Source organism: Cavia porcellus, unplaced genomic scaffold, assembly GCF_034190915.1.
Source record: "Cavia porcellus strain 051 isolate PalLab524CR breed Dunkin Hartley unplaced genomic scaffold, mCavPor4.1 scaffold_50, whole genome shotgun sequence".
Lineage (NCBI taxonomy): Eukaryota > Metazoa > Chordata > Mammalia > Rodentia > Caviidae > Cavia > Cavia porcellus.
This window is the reverse complement of record NW_026947533.1, coordinates 3845915-3871268: the sequence shown is the minus strand read 5'-3', so window position 1 is coordinate 3871268 and position 25354 is coordinate 3845915. Positions and strand designations below refer to the sequence as shown.

Below are 25354 nucleotides of genomic sequence, written 5' to 3'. Positions count from 1 at the left end.
CTCAAGACAGTTCTCCTGCATCAGCCTCCCAAGATATATTTCTTATATCTGAATGGAAAGTGATCACTTATTGACACTGAGCTATAATTTGAAGCTTGCACCTGGTTTCATTGTTTATACGTTTTTTACATACAACCATTTTCCATGAACATTTGAGTTATTATTTATGTACCATATTTGATGTTATTTATGTTTTGTTCTGTGAAACCAAATTCAAATATCAAAATGCTGCTTAAGTATATTAAGAACAAAGGACTCAGTGGCCTAATTGAGATTTGAAGAGATATCATAGGTCTTACATCAAAGTGATTGATGAGATATTTGTCTGCCTCTGTGCTTTAAGGATGCTGGTCCTGCATGCTCTCACTATGAGCTCTGCATTATAGACAATGCACAGCGACTCTTTTTTTTTTTTTTTTTTTTTTTTGTCTTTTTTGAGAAGGGGTCTCACTATGCAGTTCAGGCTGGCCTTGAGCTCACTTTGCAGAACAGGCTGGTCTCCAACTCGCAAGGATCCTCCCACCTCAGCCTCCTGAGTGCTGGGATTACAGGCTTGAGCCACCAAACCCAGCACACAGGGACTCTTGCAGTGACTCAGCAAAAGAATCAGTGCTCATATTTGGCTGTTACATTAGCTTTGAGTTTCATTATGGCATCAAATTTGCTGTCTCAAAATATGTGTATGTACAAGCAATTAATCCCCAAGATTTGGAATTAAGATATTAAGAAATCAGTCTCCATTCAGCTGTTATGTGGGTTTTATTTGTTTAGTTTAGTTTGTTTTATTAAGACAGGTTTTCTCTACGTACATCAGCTAGATTTGAACACTTTATGGAGTGCAGAATTGCCCTAAGCTCAAAGCAGCCATCCTGCATCAGCCTCTTGAGTCCTGGGATTACAGATATGTGTGGTTTTACCCTAGAAAATATTGAGGTTTGTAACTTAGCTGTGTTGTAGATTGGCATAATAGATGCCATCTTGAGCTTTGCATTTAACTAGTGCCCTGTATTTCACCCAGAAAAATGGAAAAGTCACTCAGGGTAGAAGACCCAGGAGAAAAGCAAAATGAGCTGTACCCAAAGAAAAAAATTAACCTGCTCAACAAAAGAAGCAGAATACAGTTGTCATCCAAAAATTATTATAAGATGCTAGCTAAATGATTTCCAACAGGATCTTTTTGTGATTCTATCTTTTAAAGTATCTGTAACTTTCCAGTTCAAAGCCTCTTCTTTAGATCCTGAAATGAGGATGGGGTTTTTTTATACAACTGGTCCTGAGACCAGCTAATGAAATTCCACATTTCCCAATTGGTTTGCTTGTCTTCCTATATTGTTGTTCACAAACTCAACTCAAGCTGCAGAAACCTTTACTGACACAAGCAAACAACAGGATTAAATGACATTGCCACTGAAATGAAAGAATAATAGTGAAAAGGAGAGGAGAAAAAAGACAACTGCCATGTGTTATAATGCCCACCTCTTTTCCCTAGTGATGAAGAGACTGAAACAGGAGAATGGCCATGTATTCAAAGACAGGCTAACCTACATAGTGAGTAGGCTGGCCAGAACTCCTGTGAGACTATGTCTTTAAATCAAAAAACTAAAATGAAAAACATAAACAACCAAGGTGACAGAAAGACTATTAAAAATATTATAGAGCTGAGTGAAAGTTGACTTATGCAAAATGGGATTTATTGAATGATGCTGCAGAAGAAGGAAGGCTATGTAGTGGCATCCAGGAGGCAGTGACAAAAACAGATTTAGGAATGGCACCTACTGTGCTACAGCACAACAATGACCTCCTTCCTCCAATACATTTGCAGTTCACTAGAATGAGGACTTTTAAAAGCGCATGGAAATGTTAAATTCATGGCAAACAAGCAGCTTGAAATCCAGGCTTTGGAACATGGCCTTTAGCAGAATTTCATAATTAAATTGAAATAAGAAAAATATAATCCTGCCCTGTTTGCTGTCAAATGAACCTAGTTTAATGGCTCACAACATTGAGAAATGAAGTCACAAACCAAAAGAAGTTCAAAAATTTTCTTAGAAAAAAAGAGAGATGAATAGCCTTGAATTTTCAGGAGTGGTCTTCAGTGTTTTGGCCACAGACCTATTGTCAGGGGTCATTTATACAGGAAAGCCACAATGTGGGTACAGTGTGGGTCTCAGAATACATTCAACCTATAAACTTATAGCTGCTTAACTAATATTACTCATCAGGAGAACAAGTCAGCCAGAAAAGGTATGTGGGAAGAACCAAGGCATTTTGTGGGAACAATAGTCCAGTTGTTCTGGTCATTGATTATGGTAATTGATGCCTAGCAGGACTTCCTGGAGGAGGTGGTGGTAACTGTAGTACATTTCAAGCTGTTGCTTTTCTCTTCAGGAGCATGTAGACCTGGTCACTGCATCTTCATCTTCAGTTCTGGCTTTCTTCAGCTGTGCCTGTTGCAGTGATTGTTGTATTTAGTTTTCTGCATTGACTCTTGAAGGTTCCAGTTTCCCTCTGATTGTATATCGATTTCTGTCTACATTGACATCCTTTGCTAAAATCACAATAGTATTTGAATGGATAAAGTGATGTTTATACATTTAAAATATTCATTAATACAGGCCAGGGCTTTAAGCTCAGCAGGCAGAAACGTCTGCCTGGAAAGTGCTAGGTTGTAACTTTGATCCCTGGTACCTATAAACAAAAGTAATTTAAACTGCAAAGAAAGAAAATCATTTCATTTGTGAAAATGTAAGTTTACAAAATTTATAACTAAATATGTCAAGGGCAAATTAAACATTGTTAATAGTCATATTTAGTATCTAAAGTTGTTGGTTCTGGGGATTGAGGTCAGTGATAAAAGAAGCTCCTTGGAGAGCACAAGGTAATGAGTTCAATCCCTCATTAAAAAAAAAACTCGCTGTTGTCAGTGATGCAGTGCTATGAGCACACTTATTGAAACTGATATTTGTTAATTAATAGGCTTAATGTTTCCTTTGTGGTCTATGAAATACCTGCACATAACATGGCAATTACAGTAAATGATGTACTTTACCCTACAGGATTGCTATTTTCTGAGTTGTTTTTATTTTTTGTTTTCCCACATACTTGAAAGTTGAAAATGTTGGCTGATGCTAGCTAGAAAAACTGTGATAATCATTTTTTTCAATTTAGTGATATATTTCCCTATATCCATTAAGAACATTTTATTTGCTACAATTACCCCAAGTCAAATTGATAAACAATTCTTAAAGTTACAGGCAGATGAGTTAGTTAGAAATACAGGCAACCATACCATGATATTGTGGAATGAAATTCCTGAACTTCTATGTCTGATATGAGTTTGTGTTCGCTAAAGTGCAAGAATGAATTTTAGGAACAACAGAGTTGAAGAGCAGAATATATTTATTGAGAGATAGAAAGTGAAAGTATTTTGCTCTAAATAGGATATTTTGGAATTGGGAGGTGGAACCAGGGGACTTTTACCTTGAAGTCACTTTCCTCTCCCCTATTCAACCTACCTGTGGCCAGAAAAGAATCTCAATCAGCTACTTGCATATCAGCAATGCCACCTTTAATTAAGCACCACCCAAGTCAAAACCTATATGTATGCTGCCCACATATTTCCAGAAGAAAAAGCCAGACCCCAGTGATCATGGGGTTCTCCCCATATTCTTAGAATAAAGGCCATTTTGACTTTGTATTCTCTTTTTTACTACACCAAAAATTCTATCTGAAAGCTTCTATCTGAGAAAAACAGGAGGGATTCTGAGCTTGTAGCAAAAGACTCTGTCTTTTCTAGAGACCTTATGGAATAAAATCATGTGATGAGATAGGTTTAAAGTGGGTTAGATTACTGAGATTACTGAGGAGTTAAATTAGCACAGTAGAGAAGCAGAATATCAGAAATATAAAAGTGGCCTTTTATTTAAAGAATGTGGAGAGGAGCCCACAGCCACCAAGGGTTTGGCTCCCCCCCCCCCACTGACTATGGGTTTATGGGGTATATGTGACTTTTGACTGAATGTGGTGCTTGGAGGGGACATTGATGTCATGCTAGGAGCTGATGGGAAAGCAAGAGGAAGTTGTATTCAAGGATAAAAGAGGAAGTGGCCATATGAGTAAACATCCCTGATTTCACATTCTTCTACCTTGAACTACAACCATGAGGTCCTGTAATTGTTTGAAGGGCAAAGCTCTTTCAAGTACATCCTTTGGTTTGAATGAAGAAATCAAAACAAAGAATTTTTGCTATTTGTCTTTCTCCATGGCTGTTGGTAAACCATTCATAAGAAATATTTTGAGTCAATTCCTTAATGCATTGTCAATACCATAACCAAAATTACAGATCAGTTCAGTTTCAGAAAAAGAAGCAGCACTTAAAAGCAGGGTTAAAGCCTTCAATGCAAGTATTCATGGCATGGTGAGATCAACTATGTGTGATACAAACAATTACTGATTTCTCTGACTTCAAGAAAGAGAAACGTTTATACTGATATTGTTATCCTGAAATGAATCTCCAGGTCTACTATGTCTGATATTAGGTTTTTGTCCTGTAAAGTCAAAGAATGAATTTTAGGAACAACAGAGATTAAGAGAAGATTATACTTATTCAGAGAAAAAAAGCTGCCTGAGAGAGAGAGAAGGTATCCTGAGCAGGTTGCCAAACATTGTCCATTCTACGGACCTTTATAGAGTAAAATCATGTGGTGAAGTGAGTTTAAGGTGGGGAAAACTAGGAACTCACAATGCAGATGGGCATAAGATGGGACAAAGTTATGGTAGCCAATAAGATTATAAGTTCAGGTAAAGTTGATTTAATTGGGAACAAAGGGGGAAGGGAGTCACATAGAAAGCAGGCATTCTTAGGCAGCTGTGTCTCTTCCCTTAGGGGTTTGGGAGGGTGAGTCCTGAGTTCCTCAGGATGATAGGAACTATTTAGAATGTCAATCTTTAGGATAAGGATACATTTCTTTAAATGGTGACTCCTGACTTCCTCAGAGTGCTAGGGAACTATTTAGACTATCAATCCTTAGGATATGGATGAATTTGCTTATCATTTGTCTTGAGCCTTGGCCCATAGCATGAGGTGTCAGTCTACGCCATAGTTGCAAGGTATCTGGTCTCCTGCATGGGCTCCTTGGGGGACCTAGCCATGTCTCATGCCAATAGTATTTAAATGACTCAGGACCTTGTTAACAGCACTGTTTAGAAAATTGAGTACAGATGTCTTGTGCTCTGGGTGAATGTTCTGGGGATGACAGTGTGCAATGTATATACCATTGTTGCCCCCTGATTGACATGTTTTGGAATTTAATTTTAGTTGATGTGTTCTTTTTTCCTTGAAATCAAATGGATTTGAAAATTAAAAGCCTGACGAAAGCTCTTCAGTACAAACAGTCCTCTGTCGAGCTGAGATCACCACTGTAGAAGAATGGCAGCTCCAGAAGTCTCTGCAATACAGTCTATTATTTGGGATCCTCTCTTGCAGGGAGGGGCTCCTTTCCCTGTTTATTCTTGACTCAGAAGGAGGGCAGTAGAGCAGGAGTCAATAAGTAATGAAGGGGCAGGCTATATGAACTGCCCAATCAGGTGGGCCACTGCTGGCTGTGACTTCTGTCTCTTCTGGTGTCTCAGCATGATTTACCTGTTCTGAGTACAATAGTGGTAGCAAAATGCTTGCTGGATCTCATTTAGTACTTTCGATGTCCTGTGGCCTGCTTGGCAAAGAACCTGAGAGGTCCTGTAGCCATGGAATGGTGAGGTTGTGGATAGGCGCCCAGAAATAGCGTGGATTGGGCAAAATCAGTTACAAGTGTTTAGGAGTAGTTCCAGTGTCTGGAGCCTCAGGTATTCAGTTAGCTTCAGCTCCTGAGGTCTTCCAGCTTTGGCCATGGGTCATTCACTATCCCTTTTGCCTCTTGCTGTTGGCAAGGGTAATTTGGGGTCCCCAGAACCCTGGCTTCACTATGACAGCAGCAGACTCAAGTATCATCTTTGAAATTCACTGCTAGCCTGTAAGTCCACCATCTTAGTCATTGGGCGGAGCTTGGGAAGACCCTGACTATGATGCTTTTGTAGCTTGTAGAGCAGTAATGATCTAGGTCTATGCGCTCTTTCCGCAGAGTAACAGATCTGGAATGTCCAGAGTTTATTAATGTATGTAATGCAGGGCCTCATAGCCACAATGGCTCAACTTAAACTTGGGCTTTTTTGTATTTATAGTGATCTCCAAAATTTATAGTATGTTCTCCTATTTCCATCCTCATGACAGGTAGTGACAAAGGTCCTGAGAATTCAGAGATATGTAGTACTGTGCCTCAGCGGAGAAAGGCTTCCCAAACAACTGGTGAACTCCTGTGTATTATACAGATCAGTGCAAAATAATTTCTGATCATACTTAATTATTTAGGTGGCACGCCTGCTCACACACTAGGTTTGTGAGAACAGCCATAGAGTTTTGAAGTCTGAGAAAAATGAAGCAAATATGAAAGTGTTATCAAGGACAGGGTAAAAATTTGTGAAGGACAAATTCCAGAAAGGGCTACCTGTTAAATTCTCATCAAAAAATGCCAAAATTTACACATTTGCATGGACATATACATGTGATATCCTTCCGAATGGAAAGGAATAGGGGTGTCACCTCTGAACTAATAGGTGATTTACTAGCTTGGTTGTTAATAGACAGTTTAAACATGAAAATTCTCTACAATGGAGTTATCTAAGTGGTGTAAATGAGAAGCCCTAAATAGAAATTTTGCAGTGATATCGATAGTTAGGCATGAAGGGTTTTCTGCTTAGGATGGATCAGAGGAGTGTGGAAAAGATGTGGAAGTGACTGACAGGATGCAGGCAGCAAAGAGCAGGACATACAACAGAGAGCGTCTTCACTGAAAGTCAGGTAGTTCTTAGAGTAAGTGTGAAGTAAAGTTGGGTTCTGATTGCTTCACTGAGCTGATCAACACCAGCTCTGGCAACAATCAGTATTCCACATCCCTGTCAACCCATAATTTTTGTGTTCCATACTTGAGATCTAATTTGATTATCTCTAATTATGCCCCATTGTCATGAAGCTGAAATTTTCAATTTTTTTGTACCAAGGATCAAACGCATGACCTATGCTTTCCAGGCAGGTGTTCATGACACTGAGCTAAATACGCAACTATGAAAATATTTTGTGTGTAGTATGGACGATATCCACATTGTTTCTGAGAAAGTGTTGAATATTGTTGGAATTTTTCTGTATTGTGTGGCTATAATTTTTTTTAAAACTAACCAAAGGTGTGTTATGCAGTCTCTTTTTAAGTTTCACATCGTCTGTTCCGTGTCTCAATCAGGGTTTTCTATTTTAGACAGCTCTGTAAGTTAGGAAAGCCCCAAATTCAAGGAAGAAATCCTTCATCAGGCTCCCAAGATATATTTATTATATTTGAATTGAAAGTGATCACTTGGTGACAGTGATGTTTAATTTACAGCTTGGGCCTGGTTTCATTTTATATACATATTTTTAAAATACAGCTGTTTTCCACTAACACTTGAGTTATTATTTATATACCATATTTGATGTTATTTATGTTTTGTTCTATGAAACCAAATTCATGTTTCAAAATTTTGCTTAAGTATATTAAGAACAAAGTACTCATTGGCCTAAATGAGATTTGAAGAGACATCATCTGTAGTCTATCAAAGTGATTACTGAGATTTTTTATTTAATTTTGAAATTGGTAAAATAAACAGAACAAGGCAGCTTAAGGTCAACTAAGATCACACAGTGAAATTGGTACACAACTTCACAACAGGTTACTGGGATAACAGTAATATGTATCACAGTATATTTTGTTATCTTTATCATAGTTGTTCTTTAATCACATATATCAAAATGAGATGAAATGCAGAACATTATAGAACTTATCAAAACAGAATATTGAATTGAGCAGTACCATTAATCAGAATAGAGTGAAACAATAATAAAAACGTTTTCCTTCAAGGAGATAGTAGAAGGAAGTCCCCCTTATTTGCTATGGTCTACTTCCCAGGAGATGCTCAGATTTCTGGTTCCCATTTGCTAATGTGGGGTGACAGGAGAAGAGGGGTAGGGAAGTGGGATGTTTGATTCTAGGTGGTGCATCAGTAGGTTCAGTGTTGCTTACTAGGGAGACAGGCTGGTTGTTTGGTTTCACAGCGCCCTAAGTTCCAACATAGAATGGATCTTAGGAGCTGCTGCTGGTTATCCCCCTGGAAGGGCTGCAGTTTTCCAGACTGCCACCACTGACTACGGAGGGGAGGTGCTTGCTTGGCTTCCAAGGCAATTGATGAGACATTTATCTGCCTCTTTGCTTTGTGGTTGCTGGTGCTGCAAGCTTCTCACTGTGAGCTCTGCTTTAGAGAAAGAGCACAGGGAATCTTGCCATGACTCAGCACAAGAATCAGTGCTCCTATTTGGCTGTTATATTAGCAGTGAGTTGCAATCTAGTATCAAATTTTCTGTCTTCAAAAATGTATATAGACACAAAATTAACGACCAAGACATAGATTTAAATTTGATCAAATCAGTCTTCATTCAGCTGTTTTGTTTGGCTTTATTTGTTGAGTTTAGTTTTGTTTTATTGAGACAAGCTTTCTGTATGTATATCAGCTGGGTTTGAACACCCTATAGAGCCTAGAATTGGCCTGACCTCACTCATGCCTTCCTGTCTCGCCTTTTGAGTGCTGGGATTATAGATATGCACCACCACACTTTTCTTTTGATTCAGATTTGTAGGAGAGAATTTAAGATATCGCAAACCTGGGGTCTCAAGCTTCCTTTGAGAAATTTATGTATGATCCTTTAGGAGGCGGTGATCTTTGAGGATGTGGTTGTGAACTTCAGCAATGAGGAGTGGAGTTTGCTGAGTCCATCCCAAAAGAACCTCTACAGAGATGTGATGGGTGAAATCTTTAGGAACATGGCTGCAATAGGTAAGGATGAAATCTTTTTTGGCACTCATGCTGTCAGAATATTGTTTGTTGCTCATTAGTGCTGTTTTGTTAAAAAGAATATGAAAATATTTTTAAAAATAGCTAAGACCTGGACACATTATATCATAAATCTAAACAAAATCTATTAATTTTTATGTATTACTAAACTGAGTCCTGGTATTTCTATGTCTACAATTCAGGAGGACTTGGGGATATCCAGGAAGCTGAAAAAGAATGCAAAATTTACTGGAGATACTTAAGGTAATTCACACTCACAAGGAGAGGAATGTTCTTGAGTAATTAGTGAGTCAGCAGAAAAATGACCACCAAAGAAATGAGGCACCATTCAATTTAATGTCAGTAATATTCTCCAAAGATGTATAAGCTAGTGTATATATGAGGGAATTAAATCATGAAAATGTATGACATTGCATATAGATCTGTACGAAAGGCATGCACTTTGAGTTATGACATTCTGCCTTCAGTTTTTCTACCCATATATACATGTGAATACAACACTTTCATTATCTAACAATTGTTAAGATTGCAATAGAATGTGAAATAAAACTGAGTGCTCATGTTTCCAAGCCATGCTCTAGACAATCGGCGATTCTGACTAATATTATTAGTAGGCTGGTGGAATGTTAGTGCACTCATTTTGAATATCAGTATGCAGTTGTCTCTAGAAATTGATCCCCTCATACTTGTCCTGGATATTTTTAAAATCTCAAAATCTGCATAAAATACTGATACATGCTTAGTCATATACAAAGCAGATCAAGTTATGACAGATCAGGCCTTGAAGCTTATCTATCTATCACTGGATTTGTGGAGAAGGAAAATTTTAATAGACTCTCTGTGATTTTACATTCTTGTAAACCTAGGACACTAGGGTTTGCAAATCTGTTTGCAGAATGGCAATTTCAAGTTCAAACTTCACAGCTTAATGATCTATGAAAATCTGTTAAAATAGATTTTTAAAAAGCTATAGATTTATGCTAATATCTGTTGCTCATTCCCAGCCCAGAATGGAAAAAATGTGTTATATAATGTCAAAAAATAAATAATATAATGTCATTTGCCATAAGAATTAGATGGGTCTTTCACCCATCAATTCAGTGAAATAACTCAGCTATAAAACCTAAAAGGTCACTGGCTTTCTTTTAGAGGAGAAACCAAAATACAAAATGTGGAAAGAAATGAAACAGAGTTGTTAGAGAAAAGTAAGACTGACCAGATGGAAAAGGGAACTACAAGTTAAGGACAGAAGGAAGATTGTGATCGGGAAACATATGAGAATAATCTGCATGTGATACATATATGTACCCATTCCCAAAGTGAAGGTACCAACTTTTAAGATTTCCAAATGTGTACCAGTCTTTTGGGAATGGTTGTTTTCAACATATCTTACAAGGCCATTCTGTTGCTTCTTGGTCAGAATTTCTTAGCACGCATTAAAAACAACTTGATATTAATGCAGTCATTAAACGGAGACCAATTTCGCAGTGAATTTTTCTTTTTTTAAATTTAATATAAGGAAAGATTAAATAAGACAAAATAAGTAGAAATAATACTGCATTCAAAGTGAAAAAAAATGGTGATCATAGAAATAGTCATGAAATACAAAAGTGAAACATATCAAGTGGGGATTCAAACAATGAGACTGCAAACAGTTTTGTTCAACTCTCGAAAAAAGCTTAGTAATATGGTTATAAATCCTATGTGTGATTTTTTCTTTCCAGAAATGACAAGCTAGGGAAATCTTATGGACATACATCTTGGAAGCAGTGTAAAGAAGTATTTCTTTGTAATGCAGAAGGTAATGTGAATGTGAAAGAAACAGAAACACACCACGATGTTCAGATCCATGAAAAATATTGCAGTGGAGAGAAACCCTATGTATGTAAGCAATGTGGGAAAGCTTTTACCAGACCTGGACGTTGTAAGGCACATGAAAGAATTCACACTGGAGAGAAACCATATGTATGTAAGCAATGTGGGAAAGCTATTACCAGACCTAAATGTTGTAAGCAACATGAAAGTATTCACACTGGAGATAAACCATATGTATGTAAGCAATGTGGGAAAGCTTTTAACATACGTGCAAGTTATAAGGTTCATGAAAGAATTCACACTGGAGAGAAACCATATGTATGTAAGGAATGTGGGAAAGCTTTTAACACATGGGGATACTGTAAGCAACATGAAAGAATTCACACTGGAGAGAAACCCTACGTATGTAAGCAATGTGGGAAAGCTTTTAACACACGTGCAAATTGTAAGGTTCATGAAAGAATTCACACTGGAGATAAACCCTATGTATGTAAGCAATGTGGGAAAGCTTTTACCAGACCTGGACATTGTAAGGAACATGAAAGAATTCACACTGGAGAGAAACCATATGTATGTAAGCAATGTGGGAAAGCTTTTAACACACAGACAAACTGTAAAATACATGAAAGAATTCACACTGGAGAGAAACCCTATGTATGTAAGGAATGTGGTAAAGCTTTTACCAGACCTGGATTTTGTAAGGAACATGAAAGAATTCACACTGGAGAGAAACCCTATGTATGTAAGGAATGTGGTAAAGCTTTTACCAGACCTGGATTTTGTAAGGAACATGAAAGAATTCACACTGGAGAGAAACCCTATGTATGTAAGCAATGTGGGAAAGCTTTTAACACATGGGGATACTGTAAGCAACATGAAAGAATTCACACTGGAGAGAAACCCTACGTATGTAAGCAATGTGGGAAAGCTTTTAACACACGTGCAAATTGTAAGGTTCATGAAAGAATTCACACTGGAGAGAAACCCTATGTATGTAAGCAATGTGGGAAAGCTTTTACCAGACCTGATCATTGTAAGGAACATGAAAGAATTCACACTGGAGAGAAAACCTATGTATGTAAGCAATGTGGGAAAGCTTTTACCAGACCTGATCGTTGTAAGGAACATGAAAGAATTCACACTGGAGAGAAACCCTATGTATGTAAGCAATGTGGGAAAGCTTTTACCAGACCTGATCGTTGTAAGGAACATGAAAGAATTCACACTGGAGAGAAACCATATGTATGTAAGCAATGTGGGAAAGCTTTTAACACACGTGCAAATTGTAAGGTTCATGAAAGAATTCACACTGGAGAGAAACCATATGTGTGTAATCAATGTGGGAAAGCTTTTAAAACACAGGGAGATTGTAAGAAACATGAAAGTTCACATTCAATATAAAACCAGTGTATATAGGCATCATGAGAATGGTTTCAGCACAGGTATATATTGCATAATGCATGAAAATCTTCACACTGGGCAGAAAACTTACATATGTTAAGAATGTGGGAAAGGTTTCTGCAGAAATGCTCATTGTCCAATACATTATAAAATTTGCATGGTTGAGAAACCCTGTGTGTATGTGAAGAATGTGGGAAAGCTTTCACCACACATAGATTTTGTAAAAAAACATCTATGACTTCACACTGGTGAGAAAGCCTATGTGTATAACAATGTGACATAGCTTTTACTGCATATAGTCATTGCAAAACACATGAAAAAATTCACACTGGGAAGAACCACTGGCTATGTAAGTAAGTGGAGACACTTTCAGCAGCCAGATTGTAAGGGAAATACATGAAAAAAACTCACACAAAAGATAAACCCTTTGTGTTATGAGAATACTCTCAGCATACTTGATCATTGTTACATATCTGAAAGAGCTCACTAGGCAGAGATGATATGTGGATTACCAATGTGAGAAATATAGCAATCCATGTTTCTTGTTAAATACATAGAAAAAGCATCACTGTTCAGACAGTTTAGATCTAAGTTTACTTTAAAAATCCCAAGGAGACCTGAAGAAATAATCGATACAGAAGTTAGATGTCAATATTTCTTCACAAATATTCCAGAAATGACAAATCTGTGGTGGGGCTCTCCTTAGGTGCACATGTTGTATGGTTTTCAGTTAATCACTTGTACCTCTCTAGATTTATTAATCTAGATGTTTTTGTGCTTCAACATGGCATCTTGTAATTAAACATGCTAAACTGAAATGGGCTTTTCACTTTCAAGTATGGATAGTGCCTCCATACTTAATATTTTGTCTTTAGAAGTTAAATTTTGTATTTTCTGAATTGTAATGTTGTTTATTTAAAGAGAAAAAAAAGTGTAGAAATAATACACAATATCAGAAAAATAAACCATAAGAAATCACTAGATGATTAGTATTATATTGTCATCTTAGAAGTAGTTGTTCAAGTTACAAATTTAAAGCATACAAAGTGATATTCAAATAATGACACTGTCACGGTTCACCTCAATGATCCACCAAAAAGTTATTAATATGCCTATCTGTCCTACACACTTTTTTTTCGTAAAGAGGGTAAGATTAAACATAGCAAAACAGAGCAAAACAGTTCATAAGGAAACAAGTTAAGGAAACACAGATTTCAAAGCAAGTCCACTGGAAATGTTCACTGTCTATTTTACTGTCTCTAGTTTTTTTCCAAATAGTTGTTCCCATCCTCACACACATTGAATATATACTGAATATTATAGAACTAATCAAATAATTACAGGATGATGCAAGCTTTTTTGATCTTCAAGACTGATTTGGGGGAAGTCAATAATGACTACCATAATGTGTCATGGTCTTTGTAGTAGCTGTCTTTATCTTTATGTATGCTGAAATGGAACATAAGAGACTAGACTAATATCACTCTGAACAGTGAATAATAGTATCCTGAGAAGGAGAAAGGTGAGGAATTGCCTAAAAATAGAAGGCAGAGGACATAGTTAAAAGTGTATCAGGATTTAAAAGCTACAGTAGCCTTGTTGCTCTGTATAGTTTGGTTATATTTTGTTCTGGTCTGTCTACTCATATTAGATTTGAGGGCACAGAGAGATAACCCAAAAATAGCAGGTTATACCATGGTAATTATCCTTAATTTCCTATTAACTAAAACTGAATCCCTATATTACTTACATTATCTTCTATGACTGATCTTCTTTGAAGCTGGATTGTTTCAATGTTATTTGGCCTTGACTGATTTTATTCACATTTGATGTGCTTGCTGGTATCAAGTTCAAGAGCAGAGGCAACTACTCTGAAGATGACAAGGTGTAAAAGATATCCATTGGTGGGCTGGGGATTTAGCTCAGTGACTTAAGGCACCTGCCTGTCAAGTGTGAGGTCATGAGTTTGATCTCCAGAGCCAAAAAAATAAATAAATAAAAGATATCATTCCAGGTTTGATTATTTGTTTAATTAAAGAGAAGAAAGGAAATAAAAAACAAAGCAGTAAAAGGGTACAAGTAATACAGAATTTCAAGAAAAAATACAGTAAGAAATCACTAGTTAATAGGTTACATATTGTCATTGCTAGGGTTATTTCCAAAAGATGAAAAATATTAACAAAAGATGAGAAATATAAAATAAAAAGTGGCCTTTATTCTGAGAACACGGAGAGAGATGACAGGCACCCCCACCGCTGGCGTCCAGTGATCTCTCTGTCGGACACGTGGCATGGGGGCCTGTAAATAGGCTTGGTTTGGGGTGGAACCTAAGGCGGGCATTAGGGATACACAGGTAGTCCATTGGTCTTAGGTTTGGCGCCCTATGTAAATTTCCATGGGTGGGAAGATGGCATCACAGGTAACTTCCTAGGGGCAGGGGAGATGGGGCTTCCTGCTTCCGGTTGTGGCTTTCCTGGCTACAGTGTCCTATCTGGGCCAAAACCCTTTCAGTCATCTTAGAAACAGTTGTCCAAATTATAAAATTAAAGCATATAAGGTGGACATTCATACAGTGAGATTGCAGAAGGTTCTGTTCAGTGATCCAACAAAAGCTGAGTAATATGATTTTCCATCCTACACACTCAAGCATGCAGTTATATCCCTTAGACCACCTTCCTTTCCTCTCTTTTTTACAATAACAGTTACACGTTTTGAGTTTTTTTACTCCCACAGTTCTTATTACATTTTTTTGAAGAGAATAAATCCTAACATGACTAAATAAAACAGAGACAGTTAGAAAAGAAGGATGGGCAGGGGCTGGGGATTTAGCTCAGCGGCATAAGCACCTGCCTTGCAAGCAGGCGGTCATGAGTTCGATCCCTGGTACCGATAAAATGAAAAAGAAAAAAAAAAAAAAAAGAAGGATGGGCATAGTACATGATGCAAAAATAGAATATCAGATGATCAAAAATGGTTACCATGGTGCCTCTTGCTATTTTTAAAAAGAGTTGCTATATCATCAGGTATAATAGAATTGATCAAAACCGTACAGAACAAGACCAAAAAAACCTACACTGGAAACCTTGCAAGACTTCAAAAGAAGATAATAGTCAAACTATAATGGGCCATCATGGCCTTCAAAGTGGTTGTCTATACGCTCAAACTTGATATTATCAAACAAAATAGAATATAGTAAAATCAGACAGAACAAGATGTGGAGAGCAATACTGGGGTTCAAATCAGGTTAATAGGAAAACTAATAGTTACTATAATATATCCCGCTATTTTTAAATTTAGTTTTCCCTTAATTGAAAAAAATAAAAAAAAAATTTAATTTAAAAAAAGTGTGGAGATTGAGATAAAAGAGGATATTGTAATAGAACGACACTGGTCAGAATGGAACAATTTAAGCATAATTGTGTTTCACTCCCAGATAATCTAACATAATAGTAGTCACCATAGTGCCTCATTCCTTGAATTATTTGAGTATAACTTCGTATACAATAGCATCAAACATATCAAGACAGTGTGAAACCATTCAACAGAATGAAAGAATTACAGGGTATTTAGAACCAGTTAACAGAAAACGAACAATGGTTTCTATATTATCTCCTTGCCTATAAAATTTTTCTTTATACTATCACATATAGTAAAATATAGTAAGATACAACATGTTAAAACCAGTGGAAACAGTTTGTTAGAGAGGGACCATTCTTGCACCACTGAGATTGAGTCCAGTGTTGATCATGTTGGTTAATTTTGAATATGCTGGTGAGATAACATTGCAAACATTTAGCTGAACACTTTTGTTTATGTTTGGTAGGAATATTAGCCAACAGAGTGTTTTCATTTATATTATTTTTAACACATTATTGTCTGGCTTCATTCTCAGGATAACTTTAACTTTGTCACTTAAAAGAAGTTGGTGGTGGGTTTTTCTTCAACTTCATCAAAGAACTGAAAAAAAATCAGTATTTATTCTTTATTATATACTGGATAAAATTCACCAGTGCACTTTTTGTATCCCAGCTTTGTTGTTGTTATTAAGAAGCTGTGATTTTTACCCATTGCCTGTGCTCCTTATTGCTCTGTTCATCAGACTGTTTCCTTCGGATGCATGTGGCTGGGGACATCAATGGACACCACATATCCATTAAGGGTCACATCTCATTTTACTTATGAATGCTTCCATTTATATTGTATCTTCAAACTATCTCTATAAGATATAATTTTGTGAGTAACTCCTTTCAGTTACTCAGTTTTTAATGCACACTCTTGCAGGGTTTGGTTAATGCTGGAGGAAACTGGGGCTGGTGAGGGCCTGGTCTCTAATTTAAGGCTTCATACCCTGACCTGCCTGCAGTGTCCCCATCTCCTGACCTGCTCCCTGTAAACACCTGTCATGCTCCATAACTATGGTGAGTCCACATGTGGCAGTTCAGATCTGCACCTGGGTGGAAAACATTCAGTTAAATTGGGCTCTGTAACAGACTGACCTCATACAGAGCTCCCCTGAGTGAGAGAGGGGGCCTCAGGCATGTAGGGAAGAGCTCTGGAACCATTCCAGCTCTCTCCTGTGCAGCTTACAGTGTGTGATGCTTTCCTGAGAACTTACTGATGGATGAGGAGGCCTGCACCAGGCCGTTTTAAGCCATGGTGTCCTACACCTCTGCCTGGACCATCTCTCTGACTTTAGATCTCCACATAGATCTGAGGAGACTCAGTCTTCCTCTACCAGGCTCTAACTCTATGCTGAGGTTTCAGGTGAAAAATCTGAGATCCTCAAATTAATCTTATATATATTTAACCTGAAAATTCCACTTCTAAGAGTCATTATAAAAATGAGATTGACAGACACTGCATTCTCTTCTTAATCAGTTAAGATGTAAACTGTTAGAAACCATGAATGTTCCACAGCACAGCTGCTGTGTTAATTATAAATTACAGCCACTGAAAATGCTGAAAGAGGGCCATATCCTAGGCCATGTCCCTGATCTTTCCTGAGATTGAAGAGAGCTTGTGTCCTGGCTCTCCACCCAGCAGTGAAGAGACACAGGACTGCACAGCAGGTGAGGACAGGAGAGAGGAGCTGGTCAATGGCAGACCTCTCATCCTGGGAGGGATGCCTTTTTGGTTGTTCTATTTTATTTTCCATTCCATTATTTATAGTGTTCCACTCAATATTACTTCTCTTCTGTTCAATTCACTTAAGAATAAATAGTTGGTATTTTCTTGAATAGGTGAGTGGATTTGGATGACTTAATATTCTTTTATATGTAATGTAGGATACGCATATAGAAGAACATTAAAGCTTCACTTTATAATTATATAAAATAAGGAGTCTTTTTATTCAGAAAGGCAACACATCCTTCATGACTAACTTTTAAACCCCCAACACATGAAGCCATGCAAATCCCGCTGTGGTGGGTGTCCTGCCCTCCCTACCTGAGAAGTCACTGTGCTCATCTGTGTCTGGTAGAGGACACCCAGAATCTTCTTCAGAGTCTCTTTTTCCAGCAGGGAGGACGTGAATCTTCCTGTGCTGAGGTCAAGCAGGGAGTGTGCAGCATGCAGAGGAGCCAGCACCTCCTGAATTACACACACTTCCACCACTGCATCCATGCTGCAGCCCTGCAGGGCCAATAAGGCAGAGCCATGAGGCTGCACCAAATACTCTGCCACCTCAGCCCCAGGGGCCTCAACTCATGGGTCCTGGCCTCAGCCTCCACCAGGCTCCAGGCTCTGCTATGGATTAGACATCCATAGTGGGCCAGACACACCATCAGTGCCTTGGGGCAAAGTCCATTTTCCACAGTGACCCTTCCATTCTGCAAATTTTGATCCTGTCCTTTCTAAATGAGGCTGAGGCATTGGAGACGAAACCCCACACATTGGCATTATTTTTGTTTTTCTTTCTTTTCCTCCCCTCCTCCTCCTCCTCCTCCTCCTCCTCCTCCTCCTCCTCTTCCTCTACCTGCTCCTACTATTTCTTCTTCTTCTTCTTCTTCTTCTTCTTCTTCTTCTTCTTCTTCTTCTTCTTCTTCTTCTTCTTCCTTCTTCTTCTTCTTCTTCTTCTTCTTCTTCTTCTTCTTCTTCTTCTTCTTCTTCTTCTTCTTCTTCTTCTTCTTCTTCTTCTTCTTCTTCTTCTTCTTCTTCTTCTTCTTCTTCTTCTTCTTCTTCTTCTTCTTCTTCTTCTTCTTCTTCTTCCTTCTTCTTCTTCTTCCTTCTTCTTCTTCTTCTTCTTCTTCTTCTTCTTCTTCTTCTTCTTCTTCTTCTTCTTCTTCTTCCTTCTTCTTCTTCTTCTTCTTCTTCTTCTTCTTCTTCTTCTTCTTCTTCTTCTTCTTCTTCTTCTTCTTCTTCTTCTTCTTCTTCTTCTTCTTCTTCTTCTTCTTCTTCTTCTTCTTCTTCTTCTTCTTCTTCTTCTTCTTCTTCTTCTTCTTCTTCTTCTTCTTCTTCTTCTTCTTCTTCTTCTTCCTCTTCCTCTTCCTCTTCATCTTTGTCTTCTTCTTGGTTTCTTTGATGCTTTAAATATGTATTTAGAGGTGTATTTTGCCAAAAAACTTTCCTTGTCTTTTCACACCCCAGTTAATTGAAGTTTTTACAGATTTTTGCTGCAGTTCACACCCTATGTGTTTGAACACTCAGAATCCATTCTGCAGCTTAGTAGAATGAGTGAAGCAAAGCAGAACCTGAACTTGGGGATGTGACTGTGTCTTCCAACACTCCGACTCATATCTTTTTCCCTCAAGAATATGGGCTTCAGTAGCAGCTGAGTCTGCCACAGACAAAATGAGTTTCCTGCATGTATATCACACAATCTCAATTCCTCTCAAGCACATTGTATCAGGTTTCTTATGGCCAAACTTGAAGAATTATTTCCAGTACATGAGAGGCTGCCACTGGTCCTGAAATCGTGATGGAACTTTTTAAACACATAGTCTGATCTACACATAGTCTGGGGACAGAAGCTAAGAGAGGCAGAGATGGCTGTCACAGATACAAACACCTCAAAATTGTCAATCAACAGCAGTAACAAGGGGGAACCAAGTTGCTGAGCTTTCATAACTGGGTGATGGAATCATGTGGTGGATTGTGCCCTGGGTTTACTGAGGCACTTCAGTAAATCTAGGTTACTGCCTTGATCCCCCTTCCTTCAGTGCAACACAAACAGAAAGTCATGCACATGCATCATTTATTTGCAATTTTTCTATTGCAGTTACAAATCCTTTATTCCTGAGAGTCTACATCTCTGCCATAGCAGACCCACCAAGGGGCATTACCATTATGTCTTGTAAAGGATCAGTTTATTTATACAAAACGCAGAGTGGTGTTCTCAGACTTGATTTTCGAGACTTGTGCATTTTCAGTCATTTCTTGAAGGGAAGCTAAACGATTTAGTTTGAGTACACTTCAAGTGTGTTGTTGTGCTTCACTGTGACATCCTTGCTGCCAGACCTGATGAAGGCAATAAATAGGATCTGCAGGAGGTTTAGATCCAGAGGGACACACTTTGCACAGCTGTGTCAGGCAGGGCTGCCCCTCACCTGGCCACCCAGGCATCCAAATGCCCTTTCCCAGTGCTGTCCCTGGCTTTGGGAGGCACTGGATTGCTGTGGAGATGCCCAGTGCACTGGCTGGCCATGGGAAAACATTGTCATGCCATGAGTTTATCATCCTTAACCCTGAAGCTCTGTGGCCCTAGGGCCCGGGAAAGGTTCCCCCCAGCTGCAGTGAACAGCATCCTCCAGACAACTCTCCTGTGCACACTCTACGTGGAGGCTAGCAAGGGTCCCAGTTCATTCCTGCTTCAAAGAGTAATGTGAGTCAAACTCTTGAATATTTGTGCAACATTCTGTGTGGGAGAAAACTCTATTCTTAGTCCTAGGAGTTCTAGGGAAGGCTGTTTAGAGCTTGGATGGGAGCTACGAGAATGGGCTGTGCTCTGCCCCACATGTCCTTCCCGTTGTTGTTCAGCATCTGCCTTAAAATGTGTCAGTGGTTGGGGAAACAGCACATTTCAGGGATGTGTGCCTGCATGTATCAGGTTTAGGAGGCTCAGTGTTGTGTGTGCTTGTTGGCCCTGGTGATTCCCTTTGAGTTAGAAGAATTTATCATTTCCCTCACAAAATGGACTCATGAGACCTCTTTCATACTTGTAATAAAAACCATCTATCTGACTACTGGTTGTAAAGAAAGGTTTCCTGTTGTGATTTTTGCATTATTGTCGTTTTTCAAATGCAATGAATCAGCCGTTTGTAGCTCCCTTTATATGACTGAAATCATGGAAAACATTTTCCGACATGAAAAGATGAGTACATACACAATGGTCTCTACATTTTCCCTATAGACTTTGTCTATCTGTGGTTTTCTCTTCTGTCAAACAGCAATAGCATCCAGCCTCCTCCAGGAATGTTTGGCCAAACAGAATCTGATACACTGATATGAAAAACCTAGGTTAGTAAATCACAGTGAGAGAAAGGTCAGCGGTATGTGGGGACTAGCAGGAGAGACCAGGGGTATGGATGGGTCCAATACTGAGCAGAAAGCTGGAACTAGACAGATGTACAGATTTAGATTGTGCCAATTGACGATGTGCTTACGTTTGCCTCAACTGAACATGTGGAAACTAATGAAATCTTAACTTAAAATTAAATTATCTTAGAATTTAATTTTTCAAAGAACTATAGATTAAAAAGTAGAAATAAAAACTGAGAGAAATAGAAGAGGCAAAGTGAAGGGAAAATGAAGGGCCGGTACTTTGCAAGACTTGAGCCCTAAGTGGAGCTGAGGACACTGCCATGGAGCCAGAGACAGACATGCCTTGGAATTCCACCAGACTGGGTATCTGACCTTCATTTCCAGGTTGATCCCAGAGCTGGTGAGGTCATTGGAGGTGAGGCTGGCACAAGATTTATAAGTAGACCTTGAGCTCAGTCCGGTACCAGCCCTGCCTTAGAAAAATCCCCAACTGTCCTTGCAAGCCCCATAGCTTCCCAGGGCCTGTCAGGGACAGCTCTGTGCAGTAATGCACCCCAGGAAACCTTCCTATTTTGCATCACTCCTCTCACTTCTGCATGCCTCTGTGTTGCAGGAGGCCCCAAGTCTGACAGTCTTTCTCCCTCTAAAGTGTCCCATGTCATCCTCAGAAACCAACAGACCCAGGCCAATTCCTTCTCACTGTAGTTCTCATTTTCAGTGAGCTAGGCTTGGCCCAACTCAATCATATTTGGTTGGGCTGGTTGTCCCACCTTCCTCAGCAGCACCTGCCAGGAGCCAAGAAGGGAAACTCTGAATCTGAGGAGGACAATTGTAAGCAGCACTACAGGTCTGGCCTCCCTCCCAAACTGCCCTCCCAGTGTATCCTGTGCACTAACCATAATCAGCCCTCACTTGCTGACAGAGTTCCCTGGACAGTGCTGTGACCACCTGTCCTCCACTCTTTAGGAAGCCTGAAATGCAACTCCCTTTACCACCCTTGTGGCATATTGCCTCTGTGAGAAAGAGCGTGGAGTCTGCAGTGTTACTTTAATCATGGGTGCTCAACAGGGTGCTGCTCTATAACTATCTGAAAAGTGAGTGGATGGTGGGAGTGCTTCCTGCCTGCCTTTCCTCCACCTTCAGTTCATATATGGATGCATCGCCCCATTCTGTGTGCCTTCACGGGTCTCCCTTTCCCCTATTTTATGTCCATGTGTACAGAGGCCAAGAATTAGGGACACTCACAGTAAGGTGGGTAGTACCTGGTCAGGTCTCCAGGGTGGCTGTGTGGCCTTCATAATATGGAAGCACAAGAGACCAGTGTTTGCATCTGCTCTGGTCATTGCATCATGGTCAGTGCCTGGTACATTGATGATTTAAGTCACCCACCAGCTCCCTCCATGATGTCTGTGTGGAACTGGGTCATCTGGCATCACCCAGAGATTCTTGTTCTGGATACCATGGAAGCACATGGAATGACTGCCCAGTGTCCTTCAGAGTGAAGACAACAGCTCCACCCAAGAGATGGATCCTTGGCAAGAGGCAAAGATTTCCCATGGGAAAGGAAAAACCACAATGAATCCTAGGTCCCCAGTCTGAGCAGACCTAGTTTTAGACCCAACTCCTCCTTCCTACTTCCCTTGTCAACTTAGACAAGACACCATCCCTCTCAGTTCCTTTCCAGTGGGTCCCCCGGAACTATGGCATCTGCTTCCTAGGGACATCATCAGAGGTGAGAGATGACACTTTTAAACCTTGTGGGCTGGTGTCATGTGTACACAGTATACAGAATTAGAGGTCACTTCCATGAAGGGGTGGAAGGGAGGTGAACACAGTGCACACAGGCCTGGTTCCTGCTGTATGGTGGTGGAGATTACACTCACCTCCTGGACATGTTTCCCTGGTGGCATCATGAGGGGGCAGAAGTTCATCAGATCAGCCATCATTATGTTCCCTAAGCATCTCAATTTCTTCTATGTATTGGTGTTGTGGCCTCAAGTCAGGACTTCACACAGGCTAAGCAAGCACTATGGATGCATTTGCACCCTCAAAATCTATCAGCACTGTGCCTACCTTCACACCTGTGTGAGTCACCACACACATGGCAAGGGTGCTCAACTGATGACAGCTCACCTTCTGATGGCCACCTCCTGAGTAGCCCATTCCTTGAGCGTGGTTTGTTCTGGTTTGTATTACCCAGGCTGAAACTGAGCCCAGGTCCTCAGGCATGGTAGGCAAGTGCTCTGTCTAGAGCTCTCTCCCCAATTCCTTACTTGTTCTTTATAACACAACATGGCAGATGTAATGGTATGTGACTATCAAGGTTCACCCATAAAATGACTGTGACCAACCTCCTGCTCTCCCTCCTCCATTCTTCCTTCCTGCCTCTCTGTTTCATTCTGTCTTCCTCTCTAAATCCCTAACTATCTCTGCATTTTCCCTGAGGAGAGGCTGACTCTTTGCTGAGAAAAAGGTTAACAGACAGAGGAGACCTCAGACCTCCATCCTAACTGAGTTCCTGCCTGTTAGCAAGAGAGGGAGAGCCTGAGAACAGATTCTGCCACAGCAGTGTTTCCACTGAGCCTGCAGCCTGGTCAGGAGAAACTATGGTGGATCCTGCAGCAGCGCCTCCTGAATTCCTGACCCATAGAACCTGAGAGAATGGAAGTTTACATGTTGTACCTAAGTTTGCAGCCATGCAATCATCAGTGGTCACTGGTGCGCTATAGCAGATGTGAGGTTCTACCCCCACCCCTGTCCCTCGCCAACTCCTCCCCTCCCTTATTCTCACCAGGCCTTCTGTTCTCGCTTCTCATCTCTTTCTTGACTAACAAAAAATTGACTTTGAATCTGTAAATGGTTGGTCCTCTATTCTGCCACACAGACTTAACTCTGTACAGCATTAGGGCCCGCATGTCTCAGGTTTAGGCATCAGTTCCATCTCAGTGAGGCTGTTCAGATGCCCCCATATAGTGACTTTGACCTCTGTGTGCCCTTGCTTTATTGGGATATAGCGCTGGGTCTTCTCTTCCACTACATTCTGCAGTGATTTGTCCCTCTCCTCCAGCCTTCCAGCTTCTGGGTGGCCAGTGACATATTGTCCTGTTCTGTGTTGGTGCCAGCCTAGTTCAGCCCAGGAATAAGTTGAGAATTTGAGGCAAGTAGATTGAATGAATCATATCACTTTTCCTTTGAGCTACCCAGTGGGTGCCCATGGAAACACTGTGTATTCGTGTGTGATTGTGTGTATGTGTGTGTGTGTGTGTGTGTTTGTGTGTGTGCATTTGTGTGTATATCCCTTGGGATGCTGCTTGAAATCAGTCCCATATGTTTAGGCTCAGGTCCCAGGAGCTTGGGGGCTGCTTTTCTAATGCCTATGGGAGTGGGATGGGTCTTGTGCTAAGAGGTTTTTCTCTTTTGGACTTCTCCCCCATCCTCTTTACTCTGCCCGTGTCCTGTGCCTTGGGACTGGCATTGTCCCTCTCTGGGCACTGGTTCTGAAATGTCCATTGGGAATGGAATAACACACATAGTCCTTTACTGTAGAGATTCTAGCATGCTTGGGTGTGAGACACTAGAGGGACACATGGGGTTCTCTTCACCTGGGCACTGCCCCTATCTACACATGACTGTAATTTGATACCATCCCTACTAAGGCCATCATCTTCCGGTTACCTCACATTGTCATTGTCACATGCAGTCCTTTGGGCAGGGCAAGGCCTGGACTTAGAACTCACCACTCACTGTCACTGATGCCTTGCCCCAAGCCTGTGACACATTATAGGCCTACTTGGTTCAAAGACCATGGGAAAACTTTCTATCATCCATCTAATTCAGGACCTACACCTTAGCTCATACTGGGGCACCCACGTGCTCAGCTATTTCTTTCTGGGAAACCTAGTGGCTGCTGAATCAGTGATCTAAACTCTCCTGCTGCCCAGCCCCAATGGCAACAAAGTGCAGCCAGGACTTGGGGGAATAACTTCAGCCTGGAGCATTTATAGCTTGGAGCAACCAATCAGCTGGCCTCTGTGAAGGCTGCAGGGGTTTACACCATGACAGAGCAGATCTGTGATTGAAGACCGCACCCCAGGCCTGAGGAGTCATGGAGAGCTCTTGGGTCCCCACCATCTACCCCAGCCTGGCCAGGAGCCTGGTGGATTCGAGTTCTGGGCTGGTTTTTACTACCTGGGACTTGATGCCTCTGCTGTTTCCCAGTGCTCATTTCTCCAGCTTGTTTGCCTCGTTGACCATTATGTTTCTTTTCTTATGAACACAGCCCATTTTTCACAGCCCGTTCATGTGTTTTGTTCTTTGAACTACTGGTTAAGAACTAAAACTTATAGGTGTTGACATGCTTAGACTGACTTTCTGTAAATTTACTCTGTCCAGAGAAGAGGACATAGGCAGCCATATTCATGACATTGCATGGAGATAAACCACAAGGGAATTCAATGGACATGCTGCCTGTGACACTGCACTTTCTATACAGGGTTATAGATTTTCCTTGGAACACACAGTGCCTCACATTTTAATGATTGTATTACAACTACAATACTTTACTTTTCTGATTGTTTTCATGTTAAGCACTCAAAAATTAAAATTAATAATTTATCATTGGAAATATGTAAAGAATAAACATGGGTGTGACACTCCCATGGTGCTGCTCTGTAACAAAAGAAAGGGTGTT

At 40.1% G+C, this 25354-nt stretch overlaps 1 protein-coding gene across 1 annotated transcript; it reads left to right on the top strand.

Annotated features, from left to right (window-relative positions):
- Positions 1 to 10908: 10908 nt before the first annotated feature.
- Positions 10909 to 12135, top strand: LOC134475060 (zinc finger protein 791-like; the record flags this gene model as incomplete). The annotated part of the gene is made up of 1 exon (XM_063244440.1): positions 10909 to 12135. A coding segment is annotated over one exon (1227 nt), but the record flags the coding sequence as incomplete, so codon positions are not given.
- Between the last annotated feature and the right edge of the window lie 13219 nt (positions 12136 to 25354).